This window comes from Schistocerca americana, chromosome 1 (assembly GCF_021461395.2).
Source record: "Schistocerca americana isolate TAMUIC-IGC-003095 chromosome 1, iqSchAmer2.1, whole genome shotgun sequence".
NCBI lineage: Eukaryota > Metazoa > Arthropoda > Insecta > Orthoptera > Acrididae > Schistocerca > Schistocerca americana.
In genome coordinates this window covers 304,408,852-304,426,550 of record NC_060119.1, presented here as the reverse complement: position 1 = coordinate 304,426,550, position 17,699 = coordinate 304,408,852, and the positions used below count along the sequence as shown (strand labels likewise).

Below are 17,699 nucleotides of genomic sequence, written 5' to 3'. Positions count from 1 at the left end.
TCCATGGCAGACGCTCTATCTATCTGAGCCACCGAGGGCACAGAGGATAGTGCGACTGCAGGGACTATCTCGCGCACGCCTCCCGCGAGACCTACATTCTCACCTTGTACCATATGTCCACAAACTACATTCGTAATGTCCTACCCCAACACACTCAATACTCGTGAAAGACATTCGTACCAAGTCCCGTAAGAGTTCGGGGAATGTGTGTGCATCCGCACAGAAGAAGGTCAAGGCCGGTATTGCCAGAACTACATACTTATATGGATATGGTGTCTGTTCTTTCAGACATGTACGCCGGTGGTGGTCATGGAAGGCGCCATAACGGCTTTTCAATAAGTGAATGCCATCCTCCGACCGATAGTGCAACCATACAGGCAGCATATTGGCGAGGCATTCGTCTTCATGAACGACAATTCGCGCACCTATCGTGCACATCATGTGAATGACTTCCTTCAGGATAACGACATCGCTCGACTACAGTGACCAGCATGTTCTTCAGAAATGAACCCTATCGAACATGCCTAGGATGAACTGAAAATGGCTACGTATGGACGACGTGACCCTACCAACCACTCTGAGGGATCTACGCTGAATCGCCGTTGAGGAGTGGGGCAATCTGGACCAACAGTGCCTTGATGAACTTGTGGATAGTATGCCACAATGAATACAGGCATGCATCAATGCAAGAGGACGTGCTACTGAGTATTAGAGGTACCGGTGAGTACAGGAGACTGGACCACTACCTCTGATGGTTCACTTTATGTTGGTACAAAATGCAATGTGTAGTTTTCATGAGCAGTAAAAAGGGCGGAAGTGATGTTTATATTGATCTCTACTCCAATTTTCTGTACAGGTTCCAGAACTCTCGGAAGTGAGGTGATGCAAAACTTTTTTTTATGTGTGTATTTGCGACGCAAAGCAGCAAGGCCTACATCGAAGCTGTTGCGAAATCCCAGCTTCAGCAGGGGCATTACAAACGATCCTTTGATACTTCCTTGAACGACGCTGTGGAAGATTTTCTCCCCGCCTCCAATAATATCGGTGTCGACATGACATTATACTCTATCTATCATCTCATTTTTACGTCTTATAGGTATCTCATCTGGCCCTGAAGCCTTTCCGCAACCAAGCGACTGTAGCTGCGTTTCAATTCCGCGATCGGTTATCTCAATATCTGCCATTTTCGTAAGGTTCGACGGTCCCTATCCATCAGTACATGAGACCTACCTGGTTTAGCAGTGCTTGTTCCTTCGCGTTTCCTGTCCACAATCGCTTCACTAACAGCCGATGTGGGCAGCTTGAGCAGGGTTGAAATTTCTGCAATGGATTTGTTAATCAAGTGACATCCAATGACTAGTCCACGTTCGAAGACACTGAGCTGTGCTGACCGATTCATTCTGCTGTTACTGATTCTATGCTGACGACGCAATACTCTCGGTTCCTTTCACACTGGAGGATCCACCGCTGGCGACATATAGCCGTCTATTCCGCATTACGTAGGAGTGTCCGCATACTTTTGATCGGATAGTGTGTACGAGTACATACAACAACAATTTTAATGGTACTATTATTACTATTCGTTTCGATGGAGCCAGATTATCGCTGCTATATATAGCGACGTTGATGGTCGTATGACTTTCATTCCCTTTTGACCTTCTTTTAGCGGTTCATTCCTTCACATTCTCCGCCAGTTCTATGTTATTTATGATGAAAAATGTCGCAGTTCAGAGTGTCTTATGTGATCTGTGTCAATTTTACATTGCAGTTTATACTTCCATATTCTAGTTTGCGCTCACAGAAATAATAATTATAATAATAATACTACTTGCTTTCAGAATGTCTTTTCCTTTAAATGAAGGGAGAAAGCGGTAGGTCGATGGGGAATTTAGCATTACAAGAAAAAAATTTATTTCTTGCTCAAATGAAGTGTTCCGAGTTTTTAAACACGCCCCTCTCGCTGTGCGTATCCTCTCTCTGACGTCGTAATAAGTATTTTCGATGTTTGTTTCCTTGTTTTAAAAGCCTTGCTTGCTTTCTACACTGCGCAACAGAATTAAAGGATCACTTTTTCGCAACTCCGTAATTGATTTCCATTCCGACGTTTAAGTTTCAAATTTCGTCCAAAGGGGTCTACTACCTTCCTCAGTAACGGCGCAAAAGTGTGGCGCCCTGCGACGTCACCCTCGGACTCGACAACAGCAAGCTGTCGACACGTGGGAGAAAGGGGTCAAAGCTCAGAAGTTCCTGCCACGTGCAAAGCAGGTTAATGAGGTGACATTGGCACCAAATTTCACCAAAATTATGTCCAGCGCCACCGTGAACGTATCACACAACGGGACGGTCGCCACAGCCCCTCTTACCCAAATTTGACCTCTTCAGCTATTGACGCCTCTGCGATGGAGGTCAGGACTTCAACGCAAAACGTTGAAATCACGCGGATTTCTTATGGGTGGTGGAGAAGAACATGTTAGACACACGGAAACGGAAAGGCCTCGCCCGCTGGCATAAAGGACGTCAATGAAACCATCCTTTTCCTTTGGACATTGATTTCCACACATTACGTGGTCGCAAACAGCAGTTCGCAATGCGGCGAGCAAAAGGAAGACGTTCTTGGCAACCTTTGGCACTATTGACACCTCCTGGGTGATTCAAACCTTCTTGACGGGCATCATTTGGGCTGCAGCCTTATTCAGCGTTATCTCACCCTGTGAAATGGAGTGCGACAGCAATTGTTGCTCTACTATACAAGGTGGCTGGACTAGGACCGTTCAAAACCATTCAAAGAAAGCTAAAGATGATCTGGAGCAGAAAAGTGTCCGTACGCTTTTTCAGTGCTCCTGTTCCACGCCCTTGTGTAGAGTGATCACGGAGGGGAGCGACATTGACAAATGCGTGAACAAAACAGCAAAGGGTCCCTGTAAGATACCCAGTTCGGTAAAACCATCGGTGGCATCCGCTCACGTTTATTGACAATTTTAAAGATGTACCTTTCCAGAGAAAACCTGCAAAATGCTCTTGACCCCTTGCAGATAGGCAACTAATGTCACACCTTCGACCAGTTGGCTGTCTGCAGACATGTAGGAATGTATATAATATGATTAATACTGTCAGTACTTGTCTGGCTGCTGCTGGGGTTGATCAAAAATGTACTACGAGTCTTCCATTTTAGGTTGTAAGCAAGTGGCCTGCCAAATATGAGCCGAATCGGTTGGCTGTGTCTGAGGCTTTCCCTGTGTTAGGTGGCCTTTGCGCCCCAGAGTGTGGTTAGCGGTTATCGCCAAAAAAGTCCACAACTGCTGCTGTGTCGTAACTGACCAGTTTTCGGATACCTCAAACAGAATGAAACAAACGACAGTATTATAATAATAAAGTTATTAAACATTGTACCGCTGTTTGAAGGTAAGGATGTATACTACCTTAAGAAAAAAAGTCTTTTCGCAGCGAGAAAACCAAATGTCGGAAAATTGACTCACGTTCCGTTACACCAGCCGTCGTGTACTTTCATCCGAGGCCAATCTGTAGCTCCGCGGTCTAAGGCGCTGCAGTCATGGACTGTGCGGCTGGTCCCGGCGGAGGTTCGTCCCTCGGGCATGGGTGTGTGTGTGTTTGTCCTTAGGCTAATTTAGGTTAAGTAGTGTGTAAGCTTAGGGACTGATGATGACCTTAGCACTTAAGTCCCATAAGATTTCACACACATTTGAATATGTATATAAACGGCCTTGCTGTGCTGGTACTGCGAACGGCTGAAAGCAAGGGGAAACTACAGCCGTAATTTTTCCCGAGGGCATGCAGCTTTACTGTATGAAGTAGAGAGGATATAAAATGTAGGCTGGCAATGGCAAGGAAAGCGTTTCTGAAGAAGAGAAATTTGTTAACATCCAGTATTGATTTAAGTGTCAGGAAGTCATTTCTGAAAGTATTCGTATGGAGTGTAGCCATGTATGGAAGTGAAACATGGACGATAAATAGTTTGGACAAGAAGAGAATAGAAGCTTTCGAAATGTGGTGCTACAGAAGAATGCTGAAGATTAGATGGGTAGATCACATAACTAATGAGGAAGTATTGAATAGGATTGGGGAGAAGAGAAGTTTGTGGCACAACTTGACCAGAAGAAGGGATCGGTTGGTAGGACATGTTCTGAGGCATCAAGGGATCACCAATTTAGTACTGGAGGGCAGCGTGGAGGGTAAAAATCGTAGAGGGAGACCAAGAGATGAATACACTAAGCAGATTCAGAAGAATGTAGGTTGCAGTAGGTACTGGGAGATGAAAAAGCTTGCACAGGATAAAGTGGCATGGAGAGCTGCATCAAACCAGTCTCAGGACTGAAGACCACAACAACAACAACAACAACAACATATATATATATATATTTTTTTTTTTTTTTTTTTTTTTTTTTTTTTTTTTTGTAGCTCTGCCGTGTAAGCGCTTGCAGAGCGAGCAGCGACGGTAGTGGGTAGTGTTGACTGTGTGTGTCGTGTGTTGCAGGAGGCGATGGCGAGCGCGGCGGACAGCGGCCGCGGCACGCTGCCCTCCGACGGCGGCTCGCCGCCCCCGCCGCCGCCGCCCAACCTCAGCGCCGCCCCCGCAAAGGTCAGTACAAGCACTACACTCTATACGAGCGACCGTCAAACTGCAGTGTGAGGGCTGCTTTCAGCACGAATCAAGCGTTCGGGCGGCCCGTGACTCTCAGCCGTATTTTTTAAGAACATACTTCCAACAACTGACGTCAGAATCAAAAAGCTTTAAGTAAGCTTCTGAAAGAATGTATCTTTCTTGCTCACTAACAAACAAAAATACAGAGACAGTAATGATTTTAGATGTGCTTAACTTTGGTTGAGATTATTGATTTCGGCCGTATACTAAGTACAGTTTGCCACTTGCGTCAGGGGCAGAATGGTACGCAGAGCGGTCCGTTCAAGGTTAATAGAAGTGAAAGGAAAAGTGTTTTATTGTTTGTCTTTCAAAGCTGACAACTCACGGATGTACGAAACTAACACCGATCAGCTACTACGGAAGTAACATGGCTTCGTGAATGTGCATTGTAGAGACAGTCATCTTCAAATGTGGTACATACTTGTAGCAAGTAATATGAAATCAAATTAAGGTTGTTGTAATACAAAGTGATGAGTAAAAGAAAAATGACATTTAAAGCATCTAGTAAACATTTGTGTTTGTGTCTCATATTTCAGCTATTGTTATTAACAGTAAGATCTGTCAGGGGCAGAATGGTACACGGAGCAGCCACTTCAAGGTTAATAGAAGTGAGAGGGAGAGTGTTTTATTGTTTGTCTTTGATTGCTCACAACTCACGAATGTACGAAATTAGCACCGATCAGCTACTACGGAAGTAACATGGATTCGTGAATGTGCATTATACGGACAGTCATCTTCAAATGTGGTACATATTTGTAGTAAGTAATATGAAATCGAATTAAGGTTGCTGTAGTACAAAGCGATCAGTAATAAAAAGACATTTAAAGCATCTAGTAAACATTTTTGATTAGAAGAAGGGATCGGTTGGTAGGACATGTCCTGAGGCATCAATTGATCAGAAATTTAGCATTGGAGGGCAGCGTGGATGGTAAAAATCGTAGAGGGAGACCAAGAGATGAATACACTAAGCAGATTCAGAAGGATGTAGGTTGCAGTGGGTACTGGGAGATGAAGGAGCTTGCACAGGATAGAGTAGCGTGGAGAGCTGCATCAAACCAGTCTCAGGACTGAAGACCACAACAACAACAACAACAACAGTAAACATTTGTGATTGTGTCTCATGTTTCAGCTATTGTTATTAACAGTAAGATCGGTACTGGAATTATCGTAACGGGTCAAGACGGGTAAAGTGACCACTGCATATTTTTTGCTCTAAACAAGGCTGCTGGCTGTTAAGAAGTGGTCGCATTAGTTATAATGTACACCACCGCTGTTGTCAGAGAGACTAACAGGTAAGTTGTTCCGTTGTTTTGGGGTAATTTTTTTTCCGAGTCTTCTGATGTAAGGCAAGTCATTTATAGTACTCTTGTCACCTCACTTGTATGGAGGGTAATAATTTTTTTACAATTCCAGTGGTTTAAGCAACGTGTTTGGCCAACAAATGTAGATCCTTGTTTTTATTTCAGTTTGACAGTTTCTTCTAGGCATTACTAATGCCGTGATAGCGTCCGATCGGGATAAGTGGCCACACTACATCGACAAAGGTGGCCAAGGTCTTCACGCCAATAAGAATTAATTGCAAAGAGCACTGATAGTGCAACAAACAAAACTAACTTCTAAATCTTTTTTATATAAACAGCTACTGTCCGCCATTCTTTTGTGGCAATTTCGAATCAGTTACATTCTTTAAAACAGTCTCTAGCATATTATATTTGGCATAATACGAAAGTCTGATTGAGAACGGTCTCCTGCAGCCACTTGTTATTGTTTAAGATACTCGGATGTAAGGACACCTAGAAAAATGCGCCCGGAAGTCAAAAAACAAATATGGGATCCTGTTGCGATAGTACTCGCCACAGTATCCGGTTAGGTGCGGAAAACTAGACGCTATGTAAGCCTTCAGAAAAATTTATGTAGTTGCAGTATATTACTTTCTTCCACTTAAAAATGTGTGGTGTGATACCTCAAAATATTCAGATTGTACCAGTAACCTTGGTTTAGTGAAATTTCTCTTTTCTGAGTGGTACTTTCCTCCCTCTCACCCCTCTCCCACTTTCTTTAGCGGCCCGAGGTGTCAATATTGGCTCTTAAAAGAAAAATGCTTCACGACCACTGTTCTACACTCTACTCTGTGTAGTGCCCATCTACATGAGGTTAGCATGGGTTCCACAGAAAACACCACTTATTATGATAAATGTGTGTTACCGGGCGTCGTTGCTGGGTTACTGGCACTAAAGGTGCACCAATAGCATATTTAAATAAAGAAAAGGCTAAGTTCCGTACGGGAAATATTGTTGTATTACCTACAAACATTTCGATTACTGTCGTAAAACTCTATCCTCAAGCAAATTGTAGCTGTCTCCGAAAAGTCACATTTGTCACGTGCATATTTATTTGAATCACTCAACTCCCGATAGAATGTACTCAATGTTCCTTTCAAGATATTCCATACTAACTGAGTATCCTAAGCTGCAACAATACACTATCGTTAAGTCCATATGGGCTTTATGAAAGGAAATTTTTTGAATGTTACGTACTATGCATTTTCTGTTCGCCGCAAATGTTTTTCTGGACTTACATTACATTGTTTAATTTGTAATTATTATACAAAGATGTCGTAATGTATCAAATTTTCGGGACAAAGGAAACTATCTTAGCAGAGCAGAGAATGTTGTCATTCTCTGTTTTAACTCTGGAGATCGCTATGGAATTTCAAGGTTTCAGTCTCTATATCGAGCGCTTTATTATTTCTAAATACTACGAACATTTGTAAGAAGTGGTCAAATGAAAAGGTACGAAACGGCGTAACAACTGAACCACTTGAAATCTTCGTATTCCGCTTTGGGATAACGTAATGAGAAATCTTGAAAACGGAAGCACCTCCCCCTAAGAAAATCAACAGGCAAGGCGATGCTCATCGTCTTTTTCGACTTACGATGTCCGATATTCATCGAATTCCTCCAGCACGGGAAAATCATTAACAGTGACGTGTACCGTGAGACACTCCGTAGCCTACGCAAGTGCATCAAGAGAAAACGACCTGGGCTGCTCACAGAGGCGGTGATTTTGCTTCGTGATAACGTCTCCAAGATCACAAAAACTGTAATGGCCAAGTTCAAGTGCTATCAGATTTAGCATCTACCGGTACATTCGCACTACGACTCACATGTATTTGGGCCACTAAAAAGAAACTTCACAATGGGCTTCGGCTCGTGAAACGGTGGGAGAACTGTTCTCGGTCCTCTGGTGATTATCGTTGATAACGACTTTAATTATATCCACACTGTTGTTTCGTATCCTTTCTTTTGAACACTCCTCATATAAATGTAATTGTTTGTTATTGCGGAATATTATAGGGAACAAATGGTTCAAATGACTCTGAGCACTATGGGACTTAACAGCTGAGGTCATCAGTCCCCTAGAACTTAGAACTACTTAAACCTAACTAACCTAAGGACATAACACACATACATGCTCGAGGCAGGATTCGAACCTGCGACCGCAGCGGTCGCGTGGCTCCAGACTGAAGCACCTAGAACCGCTCGGCCACACCGGCCGGCCCTTATAGGGAACACGTTTACAGTAATTTCTGATAGTGAACAACATTTTACGACTTTCACTTTGTTCGAATTGCACAACGTCTTGTGCAATCTTCATATTGATTAGTCAGCTCCCAGGCTCTCTTAATCGAACACAAGCAAGGAGACCAAAAAGCAACACTGCACCGCCCTTGTTTCATTGCAAGTGTTCTAACAACGTTGCCACCCCAAAGGACATTGATAATCTACCCATTGTTACGTTTAACCTGTGGAAGGAATGTAGAGCAACCAGTGGAAACATATTGGTAATGTCGTATAAACAAGAGTGTTTATTCCTGGCGCTAAAGGCATGTGCTAGTCATTCCATTCCATTATTTTATGGTAGATGTTCCATCAAAAGAATAAAGAGGTACGAGCAGAGCATCTTCGCGGGTTTGCAGAGCAGCACCCAAAACTCCACTCAGCAACCCTTTTTGTGCGCTGTCATCTCCGTTGCCGCCAACCCCAAGAACGCCGCAGAACGACCGAGATAGTTTCTTCGGGCCGCTTCTTTTTGGTCCCTCCGCCTGGCCGTCTTCTCGGGCGGAACGCGACTTGTACGCTCAGGGGAGCATCACGAACAGACGTCCGCCGCTGTGACTCCCCAACCGACGTCATCCTCCAGTCCACTGGTCCCTGCTTTTTCCTTCACCACCTGCGGAGACCGATGTATATCACCGAGTCGGCGCAGCTGTGTGGTCTAGCGAGCAGCTGCCCTAGTGAGCAGCTGTCGGTTCCAGCAACTCCGCATTCCTAATGGTCAAGTAAACTCAGTATTTTTTTCCAACAACGTGGATCAGATAATTTCACGTTTCAGAGTACATGCTTGGCCCTGAAACGTCTTTTGACCTGGTTAGTATTTTGGATCTAGAGACAAGGCACTTGTGTTACATAACTGGTCATGATTTGTTTTAGTTACAAATTTGTGAACTACTCTCATAAGGAGGTTCGAGTCCTCCCTCGGGCATGGGTGTGTGTGTTTGTCCTTAGGATAATTTAGGTTACGTAGTCTGTAAGCTTAGGGACTGATGACCTTAGCAGTTGAGTCCCATAAGATTTCACACACACACACACACTCATAAGGAAATAAACACTATTTAGTTGTTTAACTTGCTGCCTTGCAAATGAATATTCCTGACTGCATAATCTCACAGTTAAAAATAAGGCGGATACCTGCTACAAGAGCGGTCAAAGCGCCATAGGGCGCCAACAAATTATTATCGCGAGGAATGCAACTATGATGTGGATATACGAGGCGTGCGAGAAGGTTTTCTCTTAATACGTACTTTCTTTCTATTGATATGGTGAAAATATTAAGTTTCTGTCTCTCAAAACTAACCAATTACATTGACTCTGCGTGTCCCCTTTGTTTCAGCGTGTAACCTCCTCCTTTCTAATCGGCCTACTGGATTGCGATATAATTGACCGTGATCGCATTTGCCTAATGAATTGTTACAGTGAGTAAGGCTAACGTTACCGAAGCAAAATAACATCGGTTAGGTGGAGGAAAGTGTACTACAGACTCTTCTGAAGGACGAATCTATTCTAAACTTAAGCTAAATACTGATAATAATTTTGAAATGGATGGAATATAGTGCAGTCCCTGACGAACTGCACACAGAGGAAAAGTGTAGCACGTAATACTCGTATTTACTACAAAAATTACTGATAATACAAAGACAACACTGATTAGGTAAAAAGGGAATAATTAAACGGTCGCTAGCCTGCTAGGGCAATGAATCTCCAGAATCTTAAGAAAGGTAATGGCAAAGAAATTTAAGCAATAATCTCTGGCGTGGCAGCAGCCGGTTGTCACGCTTTTCCACAGCACAGCAGTTCTCGAGATAATAAAGGAATCACAAACTGAATTTGCAGTAACGTATTCTGAAATACTAAATTTTGAAAGTAAAATTAAATGGAGTTACTGGTTAAATAAGTGTAACTGAAACTGTTATGTAAAAAAAATTACTTTCAGTAACATCAGTGTAACATAATACAAAATTCAGAAAAGGGCAAGGAATTTGCTTTAGATTATTGGAAGACTGAACTGAATTTACTTTAAGCAATTGAACAACTGATTTAACTTTTAAAATAACAACAATAAAATATATACCACGTCAGCAGAAGTCACTCCCTGAGCTAAATACAGAATAAATGAAATTGCGCACTCTTAATTTGTTCTGTATATTATTAGCTTTGCCAGTCAAATTTTACGTTAATTTAAGTGAATGAAATTAATACTCAGAATTATTATGCAATACAAGATTGAACAGTTACTGAGACAGAAAATTTAGACTGAAACTGGTCATTAGCAAACAAACAAAACTGGCAGTAAATAGTTAATCAGTTTTCATATTCTTACGACACCCGCTGATTGAGTGGAAAGGAAAGAGTAATACTGTCTGAGGACAACGACAACACAGGTACCCTACGAGTTTTAACTATTGCAGGTTATTATTCAAGTTAGTCGTTCTTTGTGAAAGAAATGCCGCTGGGTAATGCCTCAGTAAGTTTATAATTTTTCACTTAACAGTCTTACGATGTTGTAGCTGTGCGGACGACGAAGACTGTAGCCGACGACATTGCTGAGCATCCGCTGATGCTGCTGCTGCTGGATGAGAATCCCGAGTCGTCTCCAGAGCCACGGATGATTATGGGGCAGGCAATAGTGGGAACTGCAGCTTCTTCCGCCTGTTTCCAATCATTACGATTCGTCATTAGACGGCTTTCATGCTTTCATTACAACATGTGCTGCTGTTTTTACCGATTAGTTATTGTGAAATGTCGGTTTGGAGTACTTGTTTCCGTAGTTTTCGTCCAGCAGGCACCGTTTGTAGTTTTCGCAGCATTCACATCATTGCACACATAAACTTGCATAACTGAGCGCTTCAGATTTGTCACTGAATACATTTCCATATATTTCTATCGTTGCAAACGTAAATTTGTATCATTGAGCACGTCAGCTTAGCCACAGAACAGACTTCTAACATCTATCAAAACATGCGGTGCATGTTAGAAGTCTGTTCTGTGACTAAGCTGAAGTGCTCAGTGACACAAATTTACGTGTGCAGCGATAGAAATATATGGAAATGCATTCAGTGACAAATCTGAAGCCCTCAATTATGCAAGTTTATGTGTGCAATGATGTGAATGCGGCGAAAACTACAAACGTTGCCTGCTGGACGAAAACTATGGAGACAAGTACTCCAAACCGACATTTCACGATAACTAATCGGTAAAAAAAGCAGCACATGTTGTAATGAAAGCATGAAAGCCGTCTGATGATGAATTGTAATGATTCGAAACCGTTAACAGTACCATTTGAATGAAGGAACTTAAAATAAATTTGTGGGTGATTGCTGTCTCAACACCATCAACAAAATGAAATAACTGCCTGTTGGCGAAAGCATTACCATTGAGGTATGGAACACTCGTCAGCTAGCACACAAAGGCAATGTTAAAAGCATCTCAAACCGCACGTAGGGAAACGCCGGCGACGTGCTCCAGGCGTTGCTGCAGAACGTGACCAGCGGCGCGGGGCGGGCGCGCGCGTGGCTGCCACGCCACGCCACGCCACGCCACGGACGTGATGGACGCGCTTCAGAAACGGCGCCGCACTCGGTACGGTTTCGAGGTCTAAGCCAGAAGTATGGCTGCAGGGACGTCTGCTGCTCGTGCCAGCAGCGTCGGCAACGCCCTTTACGGTGGGAGGTGCGGCACTGACGGTGAATGTCGTAGTTAATGCCCTTCTCAGCAGATGCAGGGGTCAGAGGCATCTGCGCCCAGCTGGTCGAGAGAGTTATGGCAATGTTTACAATACTATTCAGAAAAAGATGAGTTTAATCATCGTCCACTGATAAGACATTCCCCGAGAAAGTGTTATAGGCCCTCTGTTGTTGTTGATCTACATAAACACAAAAACGATTTGGTAGACAATCTGAGCAGCCAAAAGGAATCCGCTAATTTTCGGTTACGCGATATACACACAAGTCTAAAGGTTATAAATTCATCTTAAATAGGAACGAGCACATAGATAATGTTGTGGGTAAAGCAAATCAATGACAGCGATTTTTTGGCAGAACGCCTAGAAAACGCAGCAGATCTACCAAAAAGAAAGAAGTAAAAACAATTTCAAACAATTAAAATCTTCCAAAAAACCTTGGTAATCGTTTTACCTGTTAATAGTTCCTTTATTACGTCATCATACACGACTGGTTTCGCTACCATTTAGTCGTGTCGTCAAGTCTATTCGTCTATGAACAATATATTGAGAATTAGGAACTACAATGATAAAAATAAGGCTATTAAACCAAAAAGATAGGGGAACATACTCACATAACTAATTCAACATTTTGTAATTTTGTAATTAAATTAAACTGCGTAAAATAAAATCCTTTTTTTAAATTTGATTTTTAAGTAGTGACTCATGCAGTCATCAACTTATGTTTACACAAGCACGGATTATGTAAATACACAAATTTACAAATACCAGCCCTCTTACGTTACATTAGAAAGTACTCGTAGTAGCACGGTTACAGATGCCCACAGAGGGCAGTCCTTGTTTAGCGGATACTGCACCAGTTAACTTGTAGTATCATGTACAAAGTGTTTTCAATAATTGGCGAAAAACCCCAGGGAACGGTCCCTGAGGGTCTAAGGATCGAAAGAAGCCGTACTAACACACGGCCGGAAATGCGTTGCTAGGGAGGTACGACCACTTGCAGATGGACATGAGAGCTGTTAAACGCTGTAGAATGTGACACTGGTACCACCACCAGGTAAGTGGCACGCCAGTATGGGATAAAATAGACGACCATGTGGGACGTTCTCAACAACTGCCGCTAACCATGTCTCTTACGACGTGAGCAGACCTTACTTGCCTGGTTACTTGCCTCCGCGGCGACGGTTCTGTCACTCGTCCGTCGCACAGAACTCGACTGTGCTGCGATTTTTATCATTCATCCTTTACGAGGGATGGTATGGTCAACCTTCGTAAGACCTTTGGTCTACGGAGAATCCCTAAGGTTTGGTGGCAGTGAGCCATAAGCACCGTTTCAGCCTAAGTGTGTGGGTGGTGATTATTGGAGGCCGCCTCTTGAGCGTCGAGCTAAAACACTACTAGTAAAGACAAAACCTTCCCACTTGCCTGGTGTATTCTCATGTGTTCTCTCAATCACTGAAATGTACGCCGTCAAAGATCTTCAAGTGGGCCTCCTTCCCTTGGAACGCATTTCCTGTTACAGGGCCATGTGATCTTTTTTGTTTTTTAACCGCCTCTATGCGGTTTTTAGGCGGTTTCCCACATTCAACTAGATAAATACCGGCCTGTCATCCACGTCCCACCTTACACAGTCTACCAACTACCTAAACATTTAGGAAACGTGCTCACAATCGAGTATGAGATTTACTCTAGACGGAGACAGATTCTGTCGCGGGCGGAGTGGTGGCGTCAGGGAGAGCATCCGGCTGTCACTAGCATTGCTTCAACTCACAAAACAATGCCGACCTCGTAGAGAAACGGGAGAGGCGAAGGAGGAGAATGATAATAAGAAGATCCCGCGTGGCTGCTTATTTCTCATTCAGCACTCTTTTCGAACCCAAGTAAGTTATCATTGACAATAACCATCTCGACGCTCGCACCCTCTACGCTCACTAGCAATAAATCCATGTCGGTGAACAGAGGTCTTATAGAGTCACGAAGATTGACGAAATGAGGGTCCTTCTTGCTGGTGGGTTGGTAGGGAGCAAATAAATTTACTGGAATAACAACTCGGAATGTAATGCAACACAGTCACTGATAGTACAGTACGGCAAAATTAACAGAAAATTAAAAAGAAACACTACATGCTGCTGGTTTTGGTGCCCCAGCTATCATGTTTCCGTACTAGGGAGTTATGGGTAGATACATCGCTAAACAAATTTTAAAACTGCGTGTGTGGCCTGGGTTCCTTAAAAGCCATACATAAGTTGTAAATTGGCCTGTCAGATTTGTCTGTTCCGTAGATAATTTTCCATCGACGCCAAAGTAAATGGAAGTGGAGCAATAACTCCTGTCCGACAACGATTGAAAAATGCATTGCCCGAAGGCAGGTTTGCAGAAGCATGATGGGAATTGCTTTTGAGAGCATCAGGAATACCTTTCAAATGTTAGTATCCATCGTGATTCGTGCTGGCTTCCTCCCATATGATATTGCGGTAGCTTCCTTCTGAATGAATTAGAATTTCATAATATCGACGACAGAAAGCCGTAATTATACTTAACGCTCTCCTGTGCCTTATTATCTTGATATCAACAGGACGTAAGACTTCGATTCCATTTTTCATCCTCCCCACGTAGGTAATTGTTGTTGAGAGCATTATTATGACCTCCCGGAGAATAATTTGAAATAAGTTACTCTTAAAAAATTGTTACGCAAATCTAACAGAAATTGTATTACGTAACTATACGCTGTAAAGATAAACGAAGCAGTCGAAACAGGCCATGTGAAAGGACATAAAATTGGCGTTTATGTACACGACGTAGCATATTTATATGTTTAAATTCATCCGCAAAGTCGATGAAAACGTTTTGCTGCATTTGTTCGTGTATGTGAGGGACTGCACGCGTCTAGAGCTGCAACTGTGTCGTTTTGTTTGTTATTAATTGTAACCTAAAATGTTTTCATGTTTAAGTAGCACTTTTTTCAGTGTAACACATATCATTTATTTCAGCGCTGACACATGGAACGTCCATAGCTAGCTATCTTACGGAAGCTGAACAGGAACGCTTTCTGGAAGCTGAGACAATCAGACAACATCCCGCTAACCCAAAGGAACAAAAACGACGACGCAACGGATACCGGGCACGACCATGAAGCGACGAACACTTTACTTTCGTTCACAGTGCATTATCTTTAATAGCTTCTGGGATAATTACTCTAACTCTCTCTGAGGGAAAGGAAAAGAAACAGTCTTAAATGATAAGGTGCCTGTGTTCAGAAAGCTGATCGTTTATTACACAGTTTGGCAACTAATTGGACGTAGGCAAAGACATAGAAAACCCAATTTTACTTTAGCCTCTTACGTACACAAAAAGGAGGGATGGATCACGTTTATTTATTATGGAAATTCAGCATGAATAGCCTCTTCATACGTCTGGAAAAATGATCTATCTTAGAATGAATCTGTGATCATGCACTCACGTGGATATTCTAGGGCGAGACAAATTAAGAATAGGGGACAGCCCATCGGCCCAACTACCGTAAATTACGGATAGCCGTGAGTTATTCATTTCATACCATTACTACTGTGGTTAGATAGACACGGGGGCCTGAGATCCTTCCGGCTATGGAGGTTACAGTCAAAAGTTGGAACGGCCAGTGCCCACATGGCGTCCGACACAATGGCAAAAGAAAAATCGCTCAGCATTGCATTTAGAGCAAACGGAATTTCTGCTACGACCATCTAGCTGTATCTCAGGATCGCAGAAGGGAACTAGTGCAAAATTATCCACCAGTTTCGTACCGACCGCGCGACTTGCTACAGGGCCACGTAACAAATCGAATTCATGATTTTAAGTTCCACAACATTCAAATGGTTCAAATGGCTCCAAGAACTATGGGACTTAACTTATGAGGTCATCAGTCCCCTAGACTTAGAACTACTTTAACCTAACTAACCTAAGGACATTACACAAATCCATGCCCGAGGCAGGATTCGAACCTACGACCGTAGCAGCCGCACGGTTCCGGACTGAAGCGCCTAGAAAAGCTCGGCCAAACGGCCGGCAGTTCCACAAGAAATAAACTTCGCAGGCAAAGGTAAAATCACTCCCTACATCTCAGCGTGCACCTACCACCAAATATGAACACGACCTAACTTACAAAACCTCAGCCCGAGTTAATATCTGACACCAAGTTCCATCAGAAATGTGTTTAATCATCGGTTGCGTTGTCCGAGTGCGTCTCACGAAAAAATTTCGCAGCTTCTCCCGGATTGTCCAGGGTCTGCTCTTTATGGAGGGGCTGCAACTGACCAATACCTAGCCTTTGTTAGATAGCGTGGGCTGCTAAACCGCGCAGTGGGGCTGGAAAGGCGCTGGTGGTCTTTGTCTCTAGGCTCTTTCTGAAAAGAGAAATACTGCAGAAGGTTCTAGAAGAACCTGCGCGGGACTCTAGATTTCACACACATTTGAACATTTTTTTTTTTATGTGGTGGTAATTCCTCTTATCTCTAGGCATATGCTGATCAAAAAGTATTTAGCTTTCAGACTGCTGTCCTGAATAGACAACGAACCATCATCCAACATTTCCAGGAGAAGATAGCGCTGAACACTTTCTTATGTAACACTGTATTTCCTCGTTTCCGTGTAGGCAGAAATGAGGGCACAACATTGAACTAATGTCCACAACATTGATTAAAATAAAACTTGCAAACCATAATCTCTGTTTCGGGAAACAAGCTTCTAGCTGATGGGACAACAGCAGTTTCGAAGTCCATCATGAGAAACGCAGGATACTATCTAAGGAACTTGGTTTTGAGTTTAAAATTTAATGTGTTTCTCGCGTTTTATTCGATAGGAAAATATAGACAGATGGAATATTATTTGCTTTCTCGCAAGAGCTTATAAGATCTGAGCGAAATTTAAATAACGTTCAAACTATTTGTTCGAACTCTTGAACGTTCCATCCACAAGGATGATTCACTGCTTGATAAATACAATTTACCTTTTTCGCTGCCAGTCACATATTTTCTCATCTGGTTCTTTGTTGCCATTTTTTAATAAAAATCTAGTGCCATCATTCATCAATAAATTATTTTTTGAAAATGTATTGCGCTAAAACCGGTAGCTTGGGTAGGCACCACGTATTTTCTCCTGGGGCGATTCAGCTACTGTTTCACACTTTACGTGATGGTAACGAAGTCTTAGCCTCGATTGAAATCCAACTTTTTCTACGTAAATTAATGAAATTGTAGTATCTGTTTCTTTTGCACGGTTTTTTGTGCTTACAAAATGTTTTCGCATTTCATTTGCTGATTCATTTGCAAACAGACGTGGCTAAGTTCGCCTAAAACTTTGTTACTTTCAGTGGAAAATCTTCCCACACGTCCAATCTTTATCACATTAACACAATACCAGTAAGTTATATTTACTCTGCCAATATACTGCACTACATACTGATGTCCGTTGTAAATCAATGAAGGCTTCCCATTAGTGGTCTCGGTGAACTTCAACTTCACAGAACGTAGAACACAAAGTACTCCTTGCCATTAGAGATCAACTGCAGTACTGAACTCTGAGAGGAAATCACGCAGCACAGCCGTCCGTCAATGAACAGGTGTGCGGACAGGGTTCTTATTGCAGGAAGTGACCTTTCTCAGTAGTACGTTGCACGTAGCGACGGACAAGCCGGTTTACCCTCCTTCTGGGACACCCTGTTCTTCGGTCCACTACCTGAAGTGTCCTGGGCTCAATAGAGACG

The 17,699-nt window shown here is 42.8% G+C and overlaps 1 protein-coding gene across 1 annotated transcript in view; it reads left to right on the top strand.

Annotated features, from left to right (window-relative positions):
- Positions 1 to 4,492: 4,492 nt before the first annotated feature.
- LOC124545366 (leucine zipper putative tumor suppressor 2) overlaps positions 4,493 to 17,699 on the top strand; it is a 421,767-nt gene continuing 408,560 nt past the window's right edge. Inside the window, exon 1 of the mRNA XM_047124312.1 lies at positions 4,493 to 4,597. Within this exon, the coding sequence (XP_046980268.1) occupies positions 4,499 to 4,597 (99 nt within the window). The 5' untranslated portion in view covers positions 4,493 to 4,498. The remainder of the gene's footprint in view (positions 4,598 to 17,699) is intronic.